Source organism: Lissotriton helveticus, chromosome 2_2 (genome assembly GCF_964261635.1).
Source record: "Lissotriton helveticus chromosome 2_2, aLisHel1.1, whole genome shotgun sequence".
NCBI classification, from domain to species: Eukaryota; Metazoa; Chordata; class Amphibia; order Caudata; family Salamandridae; genus Lissotriton; species Lissotriton helveticus.
Window position 1 is genome coordinate 470,697,951 of NC_136060.1, and position 16,610 is coordinate 470,714,560.

The 16,610-nt window shown below is 49.4% G+C and overlaps 1 protein-coding gene across 2 annotated transcripts in view; it reads left to right on the plus strand.

Annotated features, from left to right (window-relative positions):
- Positions 1-16,101, plus strand: part of LOC144821545 (kyphoscoliosis peptidase-like) — a 153,965-nt gene extending 137,864 nt beyond the window's left edge. For both annotated transcript variants that reach the window (XM_078678717.1, XM_078678716.1), the window contains exon 7: positions 13,968-16,101. In XM_078678717.1, coding sequence (XP_078534843.1) covers positions 13,968-15,283 — 1,316 coding nt within the window. In that variant the 3' untranslated portion in view covers positions 15,284-16,101. The remainder of the gene's footprint in view (positions 1-13,967) is intronic.
- The last annotated feature ends 509 nt before the right edge of the window (positions 16,102-16,610 follow it).

The window sequence follows — 16,610 nt, forward strand, 5'->3', positions numbered from 1 at the left end:
ATTGTGAAAGAATTCACTAAGCCTACGGCTCTCTCCCGCTCCTCCTTATTTAACCAAGAACTGTGTGATGATCTATCCCACTTCTTTCACCATAAAATTTTGGATATTTTTACTTCATTTTTACCTTCTACAAGGCATAATGAGGCAGTGCCTACTCCTTCCCCTTCTGTGGCTAGTACCACCTCATTTGTTGTTTTTGACCCCATTGCTAAAGATTCAGTCTTACACAGAATGAAAAAATGGAAATCTGGCTCCCCTCTTGATCCTGTCCCAGCACTTATATTCGCAGCTATGCCCACTCATCACCTCCCCCCTAGTCTCCATTTGGAATACTTCTCTTTCCTCTGGTATATTCCCTTCTGTTTGGAAACAGGCAATGCTTGTCCCCATACTGAAGAAAGTGGATGCTGACCCATCCGTACTCACCAATTACCGCCCTATTTCCCTCCTACCCAAACCTGCCAAGGTTCTGGAAAAGGTGGTACAGGAGCAGCTGGCCGTCTACCTGGAATCTAATTCCCTGCTGCACGACTCACAATCCGGATTTAGATCCGGGTATAGTACAGAGACTGCCCTTCTGGAAGTATCAGAGACCATAAGAGAAAGCGTGGACAGAGACGAGGTAGCCATGTTGGTTCTCCTCGATCTGTCCGCGGCATTTGACACCGTGACCCACTCTATTTTATTGAATAGACTTTATGAGCTAGGTATTCAGGGCATTCCACTGGCGTGGATAAACTCCTTTCTAACAGGCAGAACGCAACAAGTATGTGCCGTCCCTTCCTGTCAAAAAATAAGATGCCCCTTGAGTGTGGTGTCCCACAGGGCTCGGCACTTAGCCCTCTGTTTTTTAATGTCTACATGTCACCATTGGCTAAGGTGGTTGAGAGCTGTGGTGTCAGAGTGGTCTCTTATTCTTTCCTTTAGAGACCACTCGGACACTGGGCTCGACAATTTCAAATCTTGTCTCATCAAAATAGTGGATTGGATGACATCTAATACATTAAAACTGAATACAGATAAGACTGAGGTGCTGTTTTTTAATTCAAAAACACCTTTGCCGACGTCTGTATGGTGGCCGACTGAGCTTAATCCACCACCTATCCCCGCCCACTCAGCCCGGAAGGAGTAGTTTCTGTCCTGTAACTCCAGTTCTGTAGTAGGGGTATCTCTGTTATAGTCATAATCTAGTGAATAGTCCCGCCCATGTGCGTGGACCGCGGAGCAATCAAAAATAATCTCTTATAGTGTAGAAAAATGCAGAAATGCACAGACACTTAAGAGAGAATTTAAAGACAGATAATGCAGCCTAAAAAAGGCTACACTGTCCAGTACTTCAACTAGAAATTCCACCAATAAAATCCACAAAACAGCAAAGTCTGTACAGATTTCCCTTGCTTAAACAGCAAATACCCTCAGGAATGATAGAGAGGAGGACCTGGACAGACAAGCCCCATAGGCTGCCATTATGTGGCTCAGAACAGGATACTGTGCCTTTAAGAGAACTTTCCAGAACTTCACAGTATCCCAGAATGCACTGCAGGTCCCAGTTACTTTCAGTTCTTTTTGAAGGCGTAACACACCAGACCTGTAGCATTCCGTACATGAATATCTCTCTCCACCGGGGAGGAGGGCGGGCGCTTATGACTATAACAGAGATACCCCTACTACAGAACTGGAGTTACAGGACAGAAACTACTCCTTCTGTAGTAGGGGATCTCTGTGTATAGTCATAATCTAGTGAATAGAATGGCAAGCCCATCCCCACACCAAAGCGGCGGTGGAGAAACGAGAAATAACACCACTATTGTGCGAACAGATTTCGCAGCGAAGCCTGCCCAACCTGAGCGTCCGCCCTGGCATCAGAGTCCAGGCAGTAATGCTTAGCAAAGGTATGGACCGACTTCCAAGTGGCTGCCTTGCAGATCTCAGCAATAGGCACGTTACGAAGCAAAGCTGTCGTGGCAGCTTTACCCCTGGTGGAATGAGCCTTAGGTTTGCCCCCTAAGGTCTTATTAGCTTTTTGGTAACACAATTGTATGCAGGACACAATCCACCTCGAGATGGACTGTTTAGAGGTAGCAAGACCCGTCCTGACTGATCCATAATTGATGAACAATTTGTCTGACCTACGAATATCTTTGGTTTTATCCAGATAAAATTTCAGCACCCTCCTAACATCCAGGGAATGCAAAGACCTTTCCGCTGGAGAGGAAGGATTCTGAAAGAACGTAGGTAAAGTTATCGCCTGGTTGATATGAAAATCAGAAACAACCTTGGGAAGAAACTTAGGGTGAGTACGCATAACAACCTTAGCAGCATGAAACACAGTGTAAGGCTCTTGGCAACACAACGCCTGAATTTCACTCACCCTGCGGGCCGATGTAATGGCCACGAGGAACGCCGCCTTCCAGGACAGGTGCTGCAACGAAGCCTTATGAATAGGTTCAAAAGGCTCCTTCATCAACCTGGACAGCACCACATTCAAGTCCCATGAAGGCGAAGGAAGCCTGACAGGAGGGAATACTTTCTTCAAGCCTTCCAGAAAATCTTTGATCACAGGGATCTGGAAGAAGGAAGTCTGTGAAGGGCATTTCCTGTAGGCAGTCAAAGCAGCCAGATGAACCTTAATGGAATGGACATTAAGGCCAGACTGCGCTAGATGTAGCAGATATGGAAGGATGACATCCTCCTTGCATGTCGTAGGGTCATAGTTCTTAGACTTGCACCAGATGCAAAACCTCTTCCACTTGTAAGCATAAGAAGTCCTAGTGGAAGGTCGCTTAGCCTCCTTCAGTATATCCATACAATCCTCTGGGAGATTCAGATGGCCATATTGCACTATTTCAGGAGCCATGCCGCCAAACTCAAAGACGAGAGGTTGGGGTGCACCATCCGCCCCCCGAACTTCGTTAGAAGGTCCGGACTGCACGGCAGCTTCATGTGAGGAAGGAGAGACCGGTGAAGCAGGTCCGTGAACCACCACTGTCTGGGCCATTCCGGGGCAATCAGGATCATCTTCGCCCTGGATTGGGACAGCTTGATGAGAACCGCCGGGATCAGGGGAATAGGTGGAAAAGCGTACAGAAAGCTGTTCGACCAGTTGATCCATAACGCGTTCCCCAGCGTCCCTGGCTGGTAGTACCTGGAGGCGAAGTCTCGGCATTTGCTGTTTTCTGCGGTGGCGAACAGATCTACGTCTGGAGTTCCCCACCTTGCGAAGACTTCTCCTAGTACTTCGTCGTTTATGACCCATTCGTGGTTTTCCTGAATCAGTCTGCTCAGCTCGCCTGCCTGAACATTCTGCAAACCCGGCAGATGAGTGGCCGTTATCGACAGTCCTCGGGCCAGAAGGCAGTGCCAGATCGCCTGCGCCTCCTGCGACAGAGTGCGCGATCTCGAGCCCCCCTGCTTGTTGAGGTAATACATCGTGGTCGTATTGTCCGTCTGTACAAGCAGAAAGTTGGTCTGGAAGGACGGGTGAAAAGCCTTCAGTGCCAAGTGAACAGCTCTGAGTTCCAGGAAATTGATGTGGTACGTGGACTCCGTCGGGGACCACGTCCCTTGAATCTGTAGGTCTCCGGAGTGCGCTCCCCATCCCTGGAGAGAAGCATCTGTCACGATAGTCTGTGTGGGAATGTCCTTGTGGAAGGGAACCCCTCTGAGGAGATTCTCCGCTGAACACCACCACTTCAGAGACTGAAGAGCAGGTAGAGACAGTCGTATTTTGTCATCACAAGATCCTCTCCTCTGGTCCCACTGATCTTCCAAGCACTCCTGCAGCGGTCTCATGTGCAGCCGCGCATGTGGCGTCAGGAAGATACAAGAGGCCATCGATCCCAGTAGAGAAGACACCGTCCTCACTGTCGAAGATGGAGTGGACATGAGAGCCTGAGCCTTCCGAAGGAGTGATAATCGTTGCTCCTCCGAAGGAGACACGCTTGCTGACAGCGTATTGATGGAGGCTCCCAAGTACTGGATGCACTGGACCAGAGTCGGGACAGACTTGGACATGTTGATGTGCAACCCCAGCTTGTTCAAAAGAACGCACGTCTTCTGGAAGTGTGCTTGAGCTACTGAGAAGGAGGAGGCCTTGATCAACCAATCGTCCAGGTACGGGTAGACAAACACCTTGTTCTTTGTTCTTTCGCAGGTGTGCCGCTACCGCTGCCATGCACTTCGAGAACGTCCTGGGCGCAGACTTCAGCCCGAACGGAAGTACCGTGTACTGATAGTGATTGGTGCCGACTTGAAATCGCAGGAACTTCCTGTGTTTGTGTGCAATGGGCACATGGAAGTATGCATCCTGTAGGTCGATGGCGCAAAGCCAGTCCCCCTGTTGCAGCTGAGGATAAATCTGATGCAACGACAGCATGCAAAACTTTTCTCTTTGAATCCACTTGTTTGCCTGCCGCAAGTCCAGAATGGGCCTGAAATCGTTCTTGCGGACCAGAAAGAACCGGGAGTACAGACCTCTTCCTCTTTGAGACAGAGGTAAATCTTCTATCGCCCTTTTCCTTAACAGGATATCGGCTTCCGCCTGGAGCTCGCGCAGCTGATACTGCGAGCTGACCGGAGGAATCGATGGAGGAGGGCTGATGAACCGAAGACTGTATCCATTGCAAACAATATTCAGCACCCACTTGTCCTGAGTAATTTTTCTCCACTCTGCCAGAAAAAATTGAACGCTTCCCCCCACCGGAGCGGGTAACGGATGAAGGGGAAGTAACCGCTCAGGGGCGAGACCCGGCCGGGCCTTTGGTCGCAGGAGAGGACTGCTGTCCACCACAACCCCTCTGGCGTTTTTGGAAGGGTCTTCGGAACTGCTGCTGTTGTTGTCCAGAAGATTGTCCTCTTCCTTTCCCCTGCGAGCCGAACCGCCGTTGGAACTGGCGGTAAGGCTTTTTGTCCTTGGGTTTCTCCAGACCCACAGCCGTCAGGGTTTCAGCCTCGGCCTTCATCCGGGCCATTTCGTCGTCGGCATGTTTCCCGAAGAGTTTTTCACCGGAAAACAGCAGATTGGCCACCCGCTGTTGCGTCTCAGGCTTGAGCGACGTAAGCCTGAGCCAAGCATGGCGGCGCTGGTTGACTCCGTGGCAATAGCCATGTGCGGCTAACAGCGCTATGTCCGCAGCGGCACTGATGGCCTGGTTGGAAACCAGCATCCCCTCCGAGACAATTTCCATGAAGTCTTCCCTCCTGTCGTGTGGTAACAGGTCCGCGAACTGTTCCAGGGAGTCCCACAGCGCACGGTTGTACCGCCCCAGTAAAGCCGAATCGCTGGAGGCCTTCATAGTGGTGGAAGAAGTCCCACAGGCTTTCCTACCAGCCGAATCAATCCAGCGGCTCTCCTTATCCGGAGGTACTGTGGAGGACGGGGAGGTAGAATGCAACTTCCTGGCCGCCGTCACTATCACTGAGTCGGGCACCGGGTCCACACGTAGAAAAGCCGGGTCCGAGTCAGGCGCTCGGTACTTTTTCAGGAGTCTTGAGGGAGCAGCCTTCACCACCGCCGGTGTAAGGAACAGCACCTCCGCCGGTTCGACCAGTCCTGGGACCCACAGCAGAAAAGGGCGAGACAGGTGCTTCTTGTGAAGCGTCTCGAATATCACGGACGTCGTAGGTGTAGGAGCCGTCACCGTGATACCCAACTTTGCAGCCCCCCTCAGGAGCACCTCCTGGAACGTGCCAATGTCGTCGACCGGGGACACCCTAGTCTCCGGAGAATCCGATAGAGTAGGCGAATAGAAACGGGTCCTAGATGACGCTGTATGGCACCTGGACCTATGCCTCCTGTGGCGATGTCTAGATCTGGTGGAGGACCTGTGTCTGCTCCTCGATCTTTCTCTCCGTCTGGAGCGCGACCTTGATCTCCTAGGTCTGGGACGTTCTGCCGGTTTCCCCGGGGCGGATGTCTTGGGTTTGGGCGGTTCCTTAGACTTAGGAGTCTTCTTGGGAGGGGTCGGAAGCCTGGGCAACGAGACCGACCTCGGTGGAACCGGTGGCGGCTTGTCTGGCACACGGGTCCTAGGTCCAGCTGGAAGTGGAGGCAGAGGAGGCAACGGAGGAGGGGTTGGAGCCCTCGGAGGTAGACCTCCTGGCAACGGAGTAGGAGGTGGAACAGCCTTCTTCGGGGCATACACCTCCGAGTACACCTATCCCGGTGACCCGCCATCCTTTCCGGACTGAGGGGAGCCCCCCACAGTCCTAGGCCTGTCAGCACGATCCCTTGACGCCGAAGAACGGTGACCAGGCTTTGAACATAGGTCTCTCGACGTCGAGCGCCCCTTCGGCGTCGACCTCCTTCTATGCTTCGGCGTCGAACGGCTTCCATGCCTCGACGTCGATCCCGACCATCTCGACGACGATCCCTTATGTCTCGACGGCGACCTCGACCGCCTCGACAGCGACCTTTTCGACCGCCTCGATGGCGACCTCGACCGCCTCGACGGCAACTTCTTTTGCCTCGCCGGAGATCTCTTCTGCCTCGACAGCGACCTCTTCCGCTTAGACGGCGGCCTCGACGACGAGGATCCCCTGGACGACGACAATGTCCCGTTCGTCGACGGCGATCGGCGGTGTCGCCTCGAAGGCGAGCGCCGACGCCGGGCCCGTTGACGCCGATCACTCGACGTCGACGCCGAAGACGACGACGAAGAAATCGTCACTGGGTTCGACGGCGGCCTGTGTAGGTCCCTCGACGTCAACTGGCGACGTTTTCTTGACCCAGAGCCCTGGGTAGACGGGGAGCCGGCCGTGGACCTCCCTCTCGACGTCGTGGTCAGTGCTACCGACCCAGACGGAGAATGTGGATGTTTGCTGGACTTCCTGCCCCTGGGGAGCCCCCCAGAGGCCTCAGCATGGGCAGATGAAGCCCCTCCAGACCCACCTTGCGCCTTCAGCCTTCTTTCCTCAAGGCCCTGAAGTCTGATCTTCATTCTGTCCTTCAGGGTCCTGCCAGAGAAGCCTTGACAGATCTCACACTCCTCTGGAATATGGGAAGAGGGCAGGCAGAGGATACACACCTCATGAGGGTCTGACTTTGCCTTCTTCCTGGAGCACTCCGGGCATTTGTCAAATAATGCAGGCATATTTGACATCAAAAGAGTGCAAAAACCAAGAAGAAAAGCCCAAAAGTACTTAGAAAGTACTCAAATCGATTTTACAGTGAAAAAACACCAATAAACCCTTGAAAAGGGAGAGCTCAATGCTCCAGGGTCCTGCTTGCAGGAGCCGGAAAAAAGAACTGAAAGTAACTGGGACCTGCAGTGCATTCTGGGATACTGTGAAGTTCTGAAAAGTTCTCTTAAAGGCGCAGTATCCTGTTCAGAGCCACATAATGGCAGCCTATGGGGCTTGTATGTCCAGGTCCTCCTCTCTATCATTCCAGAGGGTTTTTGCTGTTTGAGTAAGGGAAATCTGTACAGACTTTGCTGTTTTGTGGATTTTATTGGTGGAATTTCTAGTTGAAGTACTGGACAGTGTAGCCTTTTTTAGGCTGCATTATCTGTCTTTAAATTCTCTCTTAAGTGTCTGTGCATTTCTGCATTTTTCGACACTATAAGAGATTATTTTTGATTGCTCCGGGGTCCACGCACATGGGCGGGACTATTCACTAGATTATGACTATACACAGAGATCCCCTACTACAGAACCTTGGGTTCCATTTTGATAATGAACTGTCATGCAAAACTCAAATCCAAAAGGTCACATCTGCTTGCTTTGGCAAACTAAAAATGATTAAAAATAATTCCCCCTACCTTTCCATCTCGACGACGATCCCTTATGTCTCGACGGCGATCTCTTGTGCCTTGACGGCGACCTTGACCGCCTCGACAGCGACCTTTTCGACCGCCTCGACAGCGACCTTGTCTGCCTCGACGGCAACCTCCACCGCCTCGACGGCGACTTCTTTCGCCTCGCCAGAGATCTCTTCTGCCTCGACGGCGACCTCTTCCGCTTCGACGGCAGCCTCGACGACGAGGATCCCCTCGACGACGACAATGTCCCGTTCATCGACGGCGATTGGCGGTGTCGCCTCGAAGGCGAGCGCCGACGCCGGGCTCGTCGACGCCGATCACTCGACACCGAAGACGACGACGAAGAAATCGTCACTGGGTTCGACGGCGGCCTGTGTAGGTCCCTCGACGTCGACGGGCGACGTTTTCTCGACCCAGAGCCCTGGGGAGACGGGGAGACGGCAGTGGACCTTGCTCTCGACGTCGTGGTCAGTGCTACCGACCCAGATGGAGAATGTGGATGTTTGCTGGACTTCCTGCCCCTGGGGAGCCCCCCAGAGGCCTCAGCATGGGCAGATGAAGCCCCTCCAGACCCACCTTGCGCCTTCAGCCTTCTTTCCTCGAGGCCCTGAAGTCTGATCTTCATTCTGTCCTTCAGGGTCCTGCCAGAGAAGCCTTGACAGATCTCACACTCCTCTGGAATATGGGAAGAGGGCAGGCAGAGGATACACACCTCATGAGGGTCTGACTTTGCCTTCTTCCTGGAGCACTCCGGGCATTTGTCAAATAATGCAGGCATATTTGACATCAAAAGAGTGCAAAAACCAAGAAGAAAAGCCCAAAAGTACTTAGAAAGTACTCAAATCGATTTTACAGTGAAAAAACACCAATAAACCCTTGAAAAGGGAGAGCTCAATGCTCCAGGGTCCTGCTTGCAGGAGCTGGAAAAAAGAACTGAAAGTAACTGGGACCTGCAGTGCATTCTGGGATACTGTGAAGTTCTGAAAAGTTCTCTTAAAGGCACAGTATCCTGTTCTGAGCCACATAATGGCAGCCTATGGGGCTTGTCTGTCCAGGTCCTCCTCTCTATCATTTCAGAGGGTTTTTGCTGTTTGAGCAAGGGAAATCTGTACAGACTTTGCTGTTTTGTGGATTTTATTGGTGGAATTTCTAGTTGAAGTACTGGACAGTGTAGCCTTTTTTAGGCTGCATTATCTGTCTTTAAATTCTCTCTTAAGTGTCTGTGCATTTCTGCATTTTTCGACACTATAAGAGATTATTTTTGATTGCTCCGGGGTCCACGCACATGGGCGGGACTATTCACTAGATTATGACTATACACAGAGATCCCCTACTACAGAACCTTGGGTTCCATTTTGATAATGAACTGTCATGCAAAACTCAAATCCAAAAGGTCACATCTGCTTGCTTTGGCAAACTAAAAATGATTAAAAATAATTCCCCCTACCTTTCCATCTCGACGACGATCCCTTATGTCTCGACGGCGATCTCTTGTGCCTTGACGGCGACCTTGACCGCCTCGACAGCGACCTTTTCGACCGCCTCGACAGCGACCTTGTCTGCCTCGACGGCAACCTCCACCGCCTCGACGGCGACTTCTTTCGCCTCGCCAGAGATCTCTTCTGCCTCGACGGCGACCTCTTCCGCTTCGACGGCAGCCTCGACGACGAGGATCCCCTCGACGACGACAATGTCCCGTTCATCGACGGCGATTGGCGGTGTCGCCTCGAAGGCGAGCGCCGACGCCGGGCTCGTCGACGCCGATCACTCGACACCGAAGACGACGACGAAGAAATCGTCACTGGGTTCGACGGCGGCCTGTGTAGGTCCCTCGACGTCGACGGGCGACGTTTTCTCGACCCAGAGCCCTGGGGAGACGGGGAGACGGCCGTGGACCTTGCTCTCGACGTCGTGGTCAGTGCTACCGACCCAGATGGAGAATGTGGATGTTTGCTGGACTTCCTGCCCCTGGGGAGCCCCCCAGAAGCCTCAGCATGGGCAGATGAAGCCCCTCCAGACCCACCTTGCGCCTTCAGCCTTCTTTCCTCGAGGCCCTGAAGTCTGATCTTCATTCTGTCCTTCAGGGTCCTGCCAGAGAAGCCTTGACAGATCTCACACTCCTCTGGAATATGGGAAGAGGGCAGGCAGAGGATACACACCTCATGAGGGTCTGACTTTGCCTTCTTCCTGGAGCACTCCGGGCATTTGTCAAATAATGCAGGCATATTTGACATCAAAAGAGTGCAAAAACCAAGAAGAAAAGCCCAAAAGTACTTAGAAAGTACTCAAATCGATTTTACAGTGAAAAAACACCAATAAACCCTTGAAAAGGGAGAGCTCAATGCTCCAGGGTCCTGCTTGCAGGAGCTGGAAAAAAGAACTGAAAGTAACTGGGACCTGCAGTGCATTCTGGGATACTGTGAAGTTCTGAAAAGTTCTCTTAAAGGCACAGTATCCTGTTCTGAGCCACATAATGGCAGCCTATGGGGCTTGTCTGTCCAGGTCCTCCTCTCTATCATTTCAGAGGGTTTTTGCTGTTTGAGCAAGGGAAATCTGTACAGACTTTGCTGTTTTGTGGATTTTATTGGTGGAATTTCTAGTTGAAGTACTGGACAGTGTAGCCTTTTTTAGGCTGCATTATCTGTCTTTAAATTCTCTCTTAAGTGTCTGTGCATTTCTGCATTTTTCGACACTATAAGAGATTATTTTTGATTGCTCCGGGGTCCACGCACATGGGCGGGACTATTCACTAGATTATGACTATACACAGAGATCCCCTACTACAGAACCTTGGGTTCCATTTTGATAATGAACTGTCATGCAAAAATCAAATCCAAAAGGTCACATCTGCTTGCTTTGGCAAACTAAAAATGATTAAAAATAATTCCCCCTACCTTTCCAAGGAGTCGATGAGGACTGTTGTGCACGCCCTCATCACCTCACATTTGGATTATGCCAATAGTTTGTATGTAGGGGCTCCTGCATACCTATGCCATCGACTGCAAGTCATCCAGAATGCGGCGGCAAGATTGATTTGTCATGTCCCCTATCAGCATTCCATTTCCCCTTACCTGAAGAATCTACACTGGCTTCAAATCACCTACCGCATACAGTTCAAGGCCCTGGTCCTAGCCTTCAGAGCGCTCAATGGTCTCGGGCCACGCTATCTCAGAGATAGACTGAAGCAGGTCCACTCTGCCCGCTCTCTAAGATCCAACCACCTCCGTCTCATACTTCCTCCCCGTTTTCGTCGTTCGAGAAGAGGTGGTAGAGCTTTTGCTGTAGTCACCGCCAAGCTATGGAACTCGCTACCGCTTGACCTTAGACTTATCGAATCAGAATGTCTGTTTAGATCCAAGCTAAAAACATACCTGTTCTCACGCTGCTAGTTGTCTAATCTCTGATGTCTCTGTCCTCAGCGCCGGGACACCCCCGGTGGGGGTAGCCGTGCGCTCTATCAAATTCCATAAATAAATAAATTGTAATTAGGCCTTTTGTTTTTTAAGCTGTTTCTGACAATAATTTACCTACCCAGGTTCCTTAGTGAGTTGGGTTCTCTTGTCCTTTTTCTCGACTTTGTTTTTTAAGCAGCAAAACAGAAAATAATAATTTTATGTTTTGAAATAGTTTGCATTGCTTGTTTCTTACCTGGTTGTGGTATTAAATTAATGGGACTCAGTCTCAAAAATCGCATATCTATTTTGAGTAGAATCAAGACTGCGTTTGCCTTAAATATAAATATTTTGGAGACTTTACAAAATTCAAGATGATTACCCTAAGAAAACCCTTGCATTGTAAGTGTAAGAGGATGGTCTTCTAAGTCTAACCAGTTACAAGCCTATTTTGCATTTCTCTAAACTGCTTTGAAGCAGGTATAACAAACTGTCACCCAATGAAGCACAGCAGCCAAAAACGCTGGCCTGCATTGCGTGAGAGGGAGAGAGCGCCATATCCACAGAGATGTGGTTTTCTCCTCCCCTCTCTAATGCGCAAGTGCAGAATTTTGCTCCCATGTGCTTCGCACACACCTTTGCACCATAGTGCAAGGGTGTGTTCGAGAGTCTTGCATTGGTTTTGTACTAGAATGGTTCCCTTCCATTACAGAATACTATGCCTAACAACATTTAAAAATGTTCCTACCTTTTATATGCATTGTATAGTGCAGCTCGCATACAAAGTCGGAAAAGAAAAGAGGAATTACAACATTTCTCCATTTAACTCCTGGTTTTCAAAGGCGTTATTTTTTTAAACCCCGTCTCACATTTTTGGTAAATAGGTTTTTGCGTCAAAAAGTGTGGGTAGTTGCATGGGAATGTCCATGTAACGCTCCTTTGACGCTAAGTAATGCAAAACAGCGCTTTGTGCTGCTTTGCATTACTTTTAGTTATTTTTAAAACAAGTTCTGCGCTGAAATGTAAATAATAAAAAAAGTTGTACTGGTTTGAGCCTCTTTCATGACGCAAAGCCAGTGCAAAATGTTAGCAAATCACCCCCTTTGTCTTCATGGGCAAAATATATTCACTGCTCCAACAAAACACCCATTAAACAGGGGACTTTCTCCAGTGGGAACTGGCATCTACGGGGATGTGGGGTGCACAAGCGCAAATAGAATAAAGTAACAAATAAAATTAAACACTTCCCGGGTCCTCCCCACCGGTTCTCTTCTGCAGCCCGGCCACCAGGAAACTCCCTTGACAAATCCTGACACTGCCCTCATGCCGCATGACAGCAGCGCCCTGATTGGAGGGAGTGGCCTCACTGGGCTCCCCACTGTGCTCTGTAGGCCGCCACTTGCTCTAATCCTGCTGTTTCAAGACAGCTGGATTAGAGATTTTTAAAGTGCGCATGTGTGACTGGCCATTGCAAGATGACCGGCCTAAAGACATGCGCCCCTTAAACAGTGCACAAACAGCCCACCCTCTGCTCTGATGCTGTCACTCATCAGTCCCCGCCCTGTCCTGACACTCTGTCCAGGACGGGGGATGAAAAATAAAATGTTAATGAATTACCATTTTAGTTTTCATCTCTTGGGCTTTGGGGTAATATAAGTGGGGCCACGCTCCTCCGCTCCTACAGAGCAGCTGCCCTGCCTTTCACCCTGTTGAAACACATGGGCATTAAGTTAGACGCCAAGCTCACACTGTCAAATCATGTGACCTCTGTGGTAGGGACTTGTGTGGGCCTGTTGAGGCAACTCAGGCATCACTTTCAACTCTGCGCACTGTGGTGACGGCCCAGAATTGTTTCGCGACTGGACTACAGCAATCCACTACACATTGGGCTACCAGACACGCTACTAGGTAAGCTGCAAGTAGTAATGAATGACGCAGCGAGATTCATTTTTAAGCTCCCAAGACGTGCACACGTCACTCCACTACTGCAGCTGCTTCACTAGCTCCCAATTAAGCAGAGGGCCAGGATTAAGGGCGTGTGTATTGCACACAAAGCACTTTTCGGTCTGGCACCGCAATACATTAACGACCTTTTCGGTCTGGCACCGCAATACATTAAGGACCGCATAAGGACATATGTGCCTGGTCGTGTTCTCCGCTCTTCTGAGGCAGGCTTATTGTCCTGTCCACGATTTGACAAAGTCACCATGGGCGGACAAGCTTTCTCAGTTCTGATTCCCCAAACTTTGGAGTAAGTTGCCGGAGAGTCTGCGTAGGGGAGCCACTCTCCTTCCATTCAGGAAAAGACTAAAGACCTTCTTGTTCACACAGGCCTGGGGACAAGCTGAGCTCTGACCGGGTTTGCTCAGTGATAAGTAACTGTTGGTATGGTTTTGTAGTTCTCATGAGCCCTAAGAGACCGTTGGTGATTATGCGCTATACAAATACCACTTAACATTAATATGTACGCTTGCAGGAGCACTTTGTGTTGTTCTTTTATGGTAGTTCACATTTTTGTTCACCGAAATGGTACTTAGATGCGCACCATGGTTAATGGTCCCATGTTTCTACCAAACAGTATATGTCTCTGTGTTAACTGGCTCTCGAAAGATAGGTTTCATCTTTGGTAGTAGGGTTAGTACGAGGTTTTGGGAACAGTGCCTGAGCTTTAAAATAGTTGTTAAGAGCCCCAAAGTGGTGTTATTCCAATAACAGTTTCAGAATACTATTGATAGTTGAGTCCAGTAAAACAGTGCACTGTACTAACAAATGATAGGTATTTCGAGGAATTAAATGTTCTTCCTTTTCTTTACAGCGAATGGGGAAGCAACTGTGTCCTTGGGCTGTGCCTATCCGGCAGAATTTACGTATCAACTCAACAGGCTCTACAACAATACTCCAAAACCTATTACCAAAACCCACGGAATACTAACAATGTCCAAGAAAAGCATGCATCTCAAAATCATCCCACCTGAAGAAGGCCTGTATGACCTGATGATCTTCGCAAAGCCGGCAGACACAAACGGCGCCTACGGTTGGGTCTGCTCATACCAGGTTGAATGTCTGCAGTCCGACTACACAGAAGCACTGCCGGAGAATCCCTTCAACTTCTGGGGTCTCCATCAGAAAGTCAACGATTTTGGGATCAAGGACAGTAACTGCAGTGGAGAGATAATTTCTGCCGACACAGGAACAGTAACCCTAACCTTTGAGACCTCAAGACCATTGCTAGCAATGTATGAGCTACTTCATGATGGGTTAGATGAATCTGTAAGCAAGCAATGTATTGTGTCCCAGATAGAATATGACAAGTTCAGCTGCAAGGTCTTATGCCTTCTCCCGGGTTATTACAGAGTGTCGGTGTTTGTTAAAGACCTGGAAGAAGAGAAGTTCAAGAATGCTGCCAACCTGCTTGTTCACTGCGGTTGTCCAGGAAATTGTAATGAGTTGTTTCCTTCTGGCCTAAGCAATCACTGTGGACCCGGCCTAATAGCAAAACAGGCTGGGCTATCCAATCCAAGTCATCCTGCCCCCATCATAAGCACTAAATTGGGCAAGTGCAACATCACCTTCCATACAAGTTCGGACATTGAGGTCAGTGCGGTGTTGGATAAGGACCAGTTGAAAAACAACAGCTACCCTATGGAAAGGTACATTTTGCTTACCCACCTAGACCAGAAGGTCAGTGTGAACGTTCTCCTTCCAGAATCCGGACTCTATAAGGTGGGACTTTTTGCAAGAAGTGGTGAAGACAGCGTGTTCTCACATATCTGCGATTATGTGGTCCGTTGTTTCACCAACCCGCAGTGGCCGCCCTTCCCTAGGGTGTACGGTGCTTGGAAGAAAGGATGCACACTACTGCAGCCCAGAGCGGGAGTGCTCCAGGAAGAGAGTAGTGTACGCGTCAGACTCAAGATCCCAGAGGCATGCAGAGTCGTTGCAACCGGGGCATCAAGGACAGATCTCCATCTTACCAAGAGCAAAGTCTGGGAGGGCGATGTGTTTACAGGACCATCTGGGAATATCCTGAAAATAGCAGCCAAGTTCAGTCAGCATTCCAAATGTATGAACGTGATCCTGGCTTACGAGATAGGAGGTATAGCAAATAATGTGAAGGGGTCTTCGGGGTAAAGATATATCACTTGCCAATGGGGGACCAGTAGAGTGCGGCAGTTGGAATTGATTTGTAAAGAAATTTTTCCCAACTATTAGCAAGCAGCAATCTCCCTAGATTCATGAAAAGACAAGAAAGACTTCCAAAAATAATTATAATTATTTGTTTTTCATATCTCATCAGCTGTCACAGTTTTGCAGCAATGGGTGCCGTGGAATGAATGTAATGTATGTATACTTGTAAAGCACACTGTTACCTCCTTACGTGGCGTCCTGGCGCTGTATACCGCTGGGGAACCCGTCCTGGCTATCCCTGTGAGAGGGCACCCCAAGGTGAAGCCAGGCATCCCCGGCATTGCTGGGGCCATTGTGGAGATTAAGCAAGCTATTGCCCAGAGTTGCAGAGTGGGACCCATGGTTAGAGTAGGCACCTAAGCGAGAATTATCGAGTCCGCAGACATTGACCCAAGACCCTGCCGCGTCGGGAATTGAACCCTGGTCCCGGGCCGACCTCTGCTTCAGGGTCTGCCGCTTCTAACCAGTGAGCCACACTTCTCCACTGAAGCAAAAGGTTAAAAGAGTGTCTAACCCTCCAATATTGGAGCTAGAAAACTGGAGCCTGAACCTGTAGCCTTACAATAACTGAAGTGGGTGCTTTCATCAACTAACCCAACAGTCTCAAATGCAGAGCAGGATTCAGCTCAATGCCACAGATTTTATTGAATGTACATTTATTTTATAAGGATATTCTGAAACGTTACTATGGTTGTGACCTTCCTGAAGACTGATGCACTCAACTATCTCATCAGGTTCTCAACAAGTAGGTGTCAGAATTTGAACTCATGAACAGTATAGATACTAGAATTGTATTCACCTAGTTTGCGAGAGTTGCAAGTCACAATTCTGCGACTCGCTAACCTGAATGATCGTTCATCTGGCCCTTAGAGGTGTATACATTAATTCTGTCCGCTAAAAACCCACTGATTGAAATTGCAGAAGCATGCTCTACACATTGGCATCAGTCAACAGGTCAGTGTTACAGGCTTCATTGTCTGCAGATATTTTCTGAAAGGAAGCGGCTTTCGAAATATAGAAGGAACTCGTTCTTACTCTGCTATCGTGAGCTCTTATAATTGTTTTTAAGAGTATAATATTAGAGTACTATATGAATAGGCATTTCAGGAATACATATCTGCCCGTCTACCTGTTTACACCCAAACATGCCTGTCCGCTATCGATCATATCATTGGCATTTCTGTCTTTTCGGCATTCTGTTGTATCTGTCTGAATTTCTCTTTTTCCCTCTATATATCTGATTTTCTAACTATTCATGTTTTTGCATTGC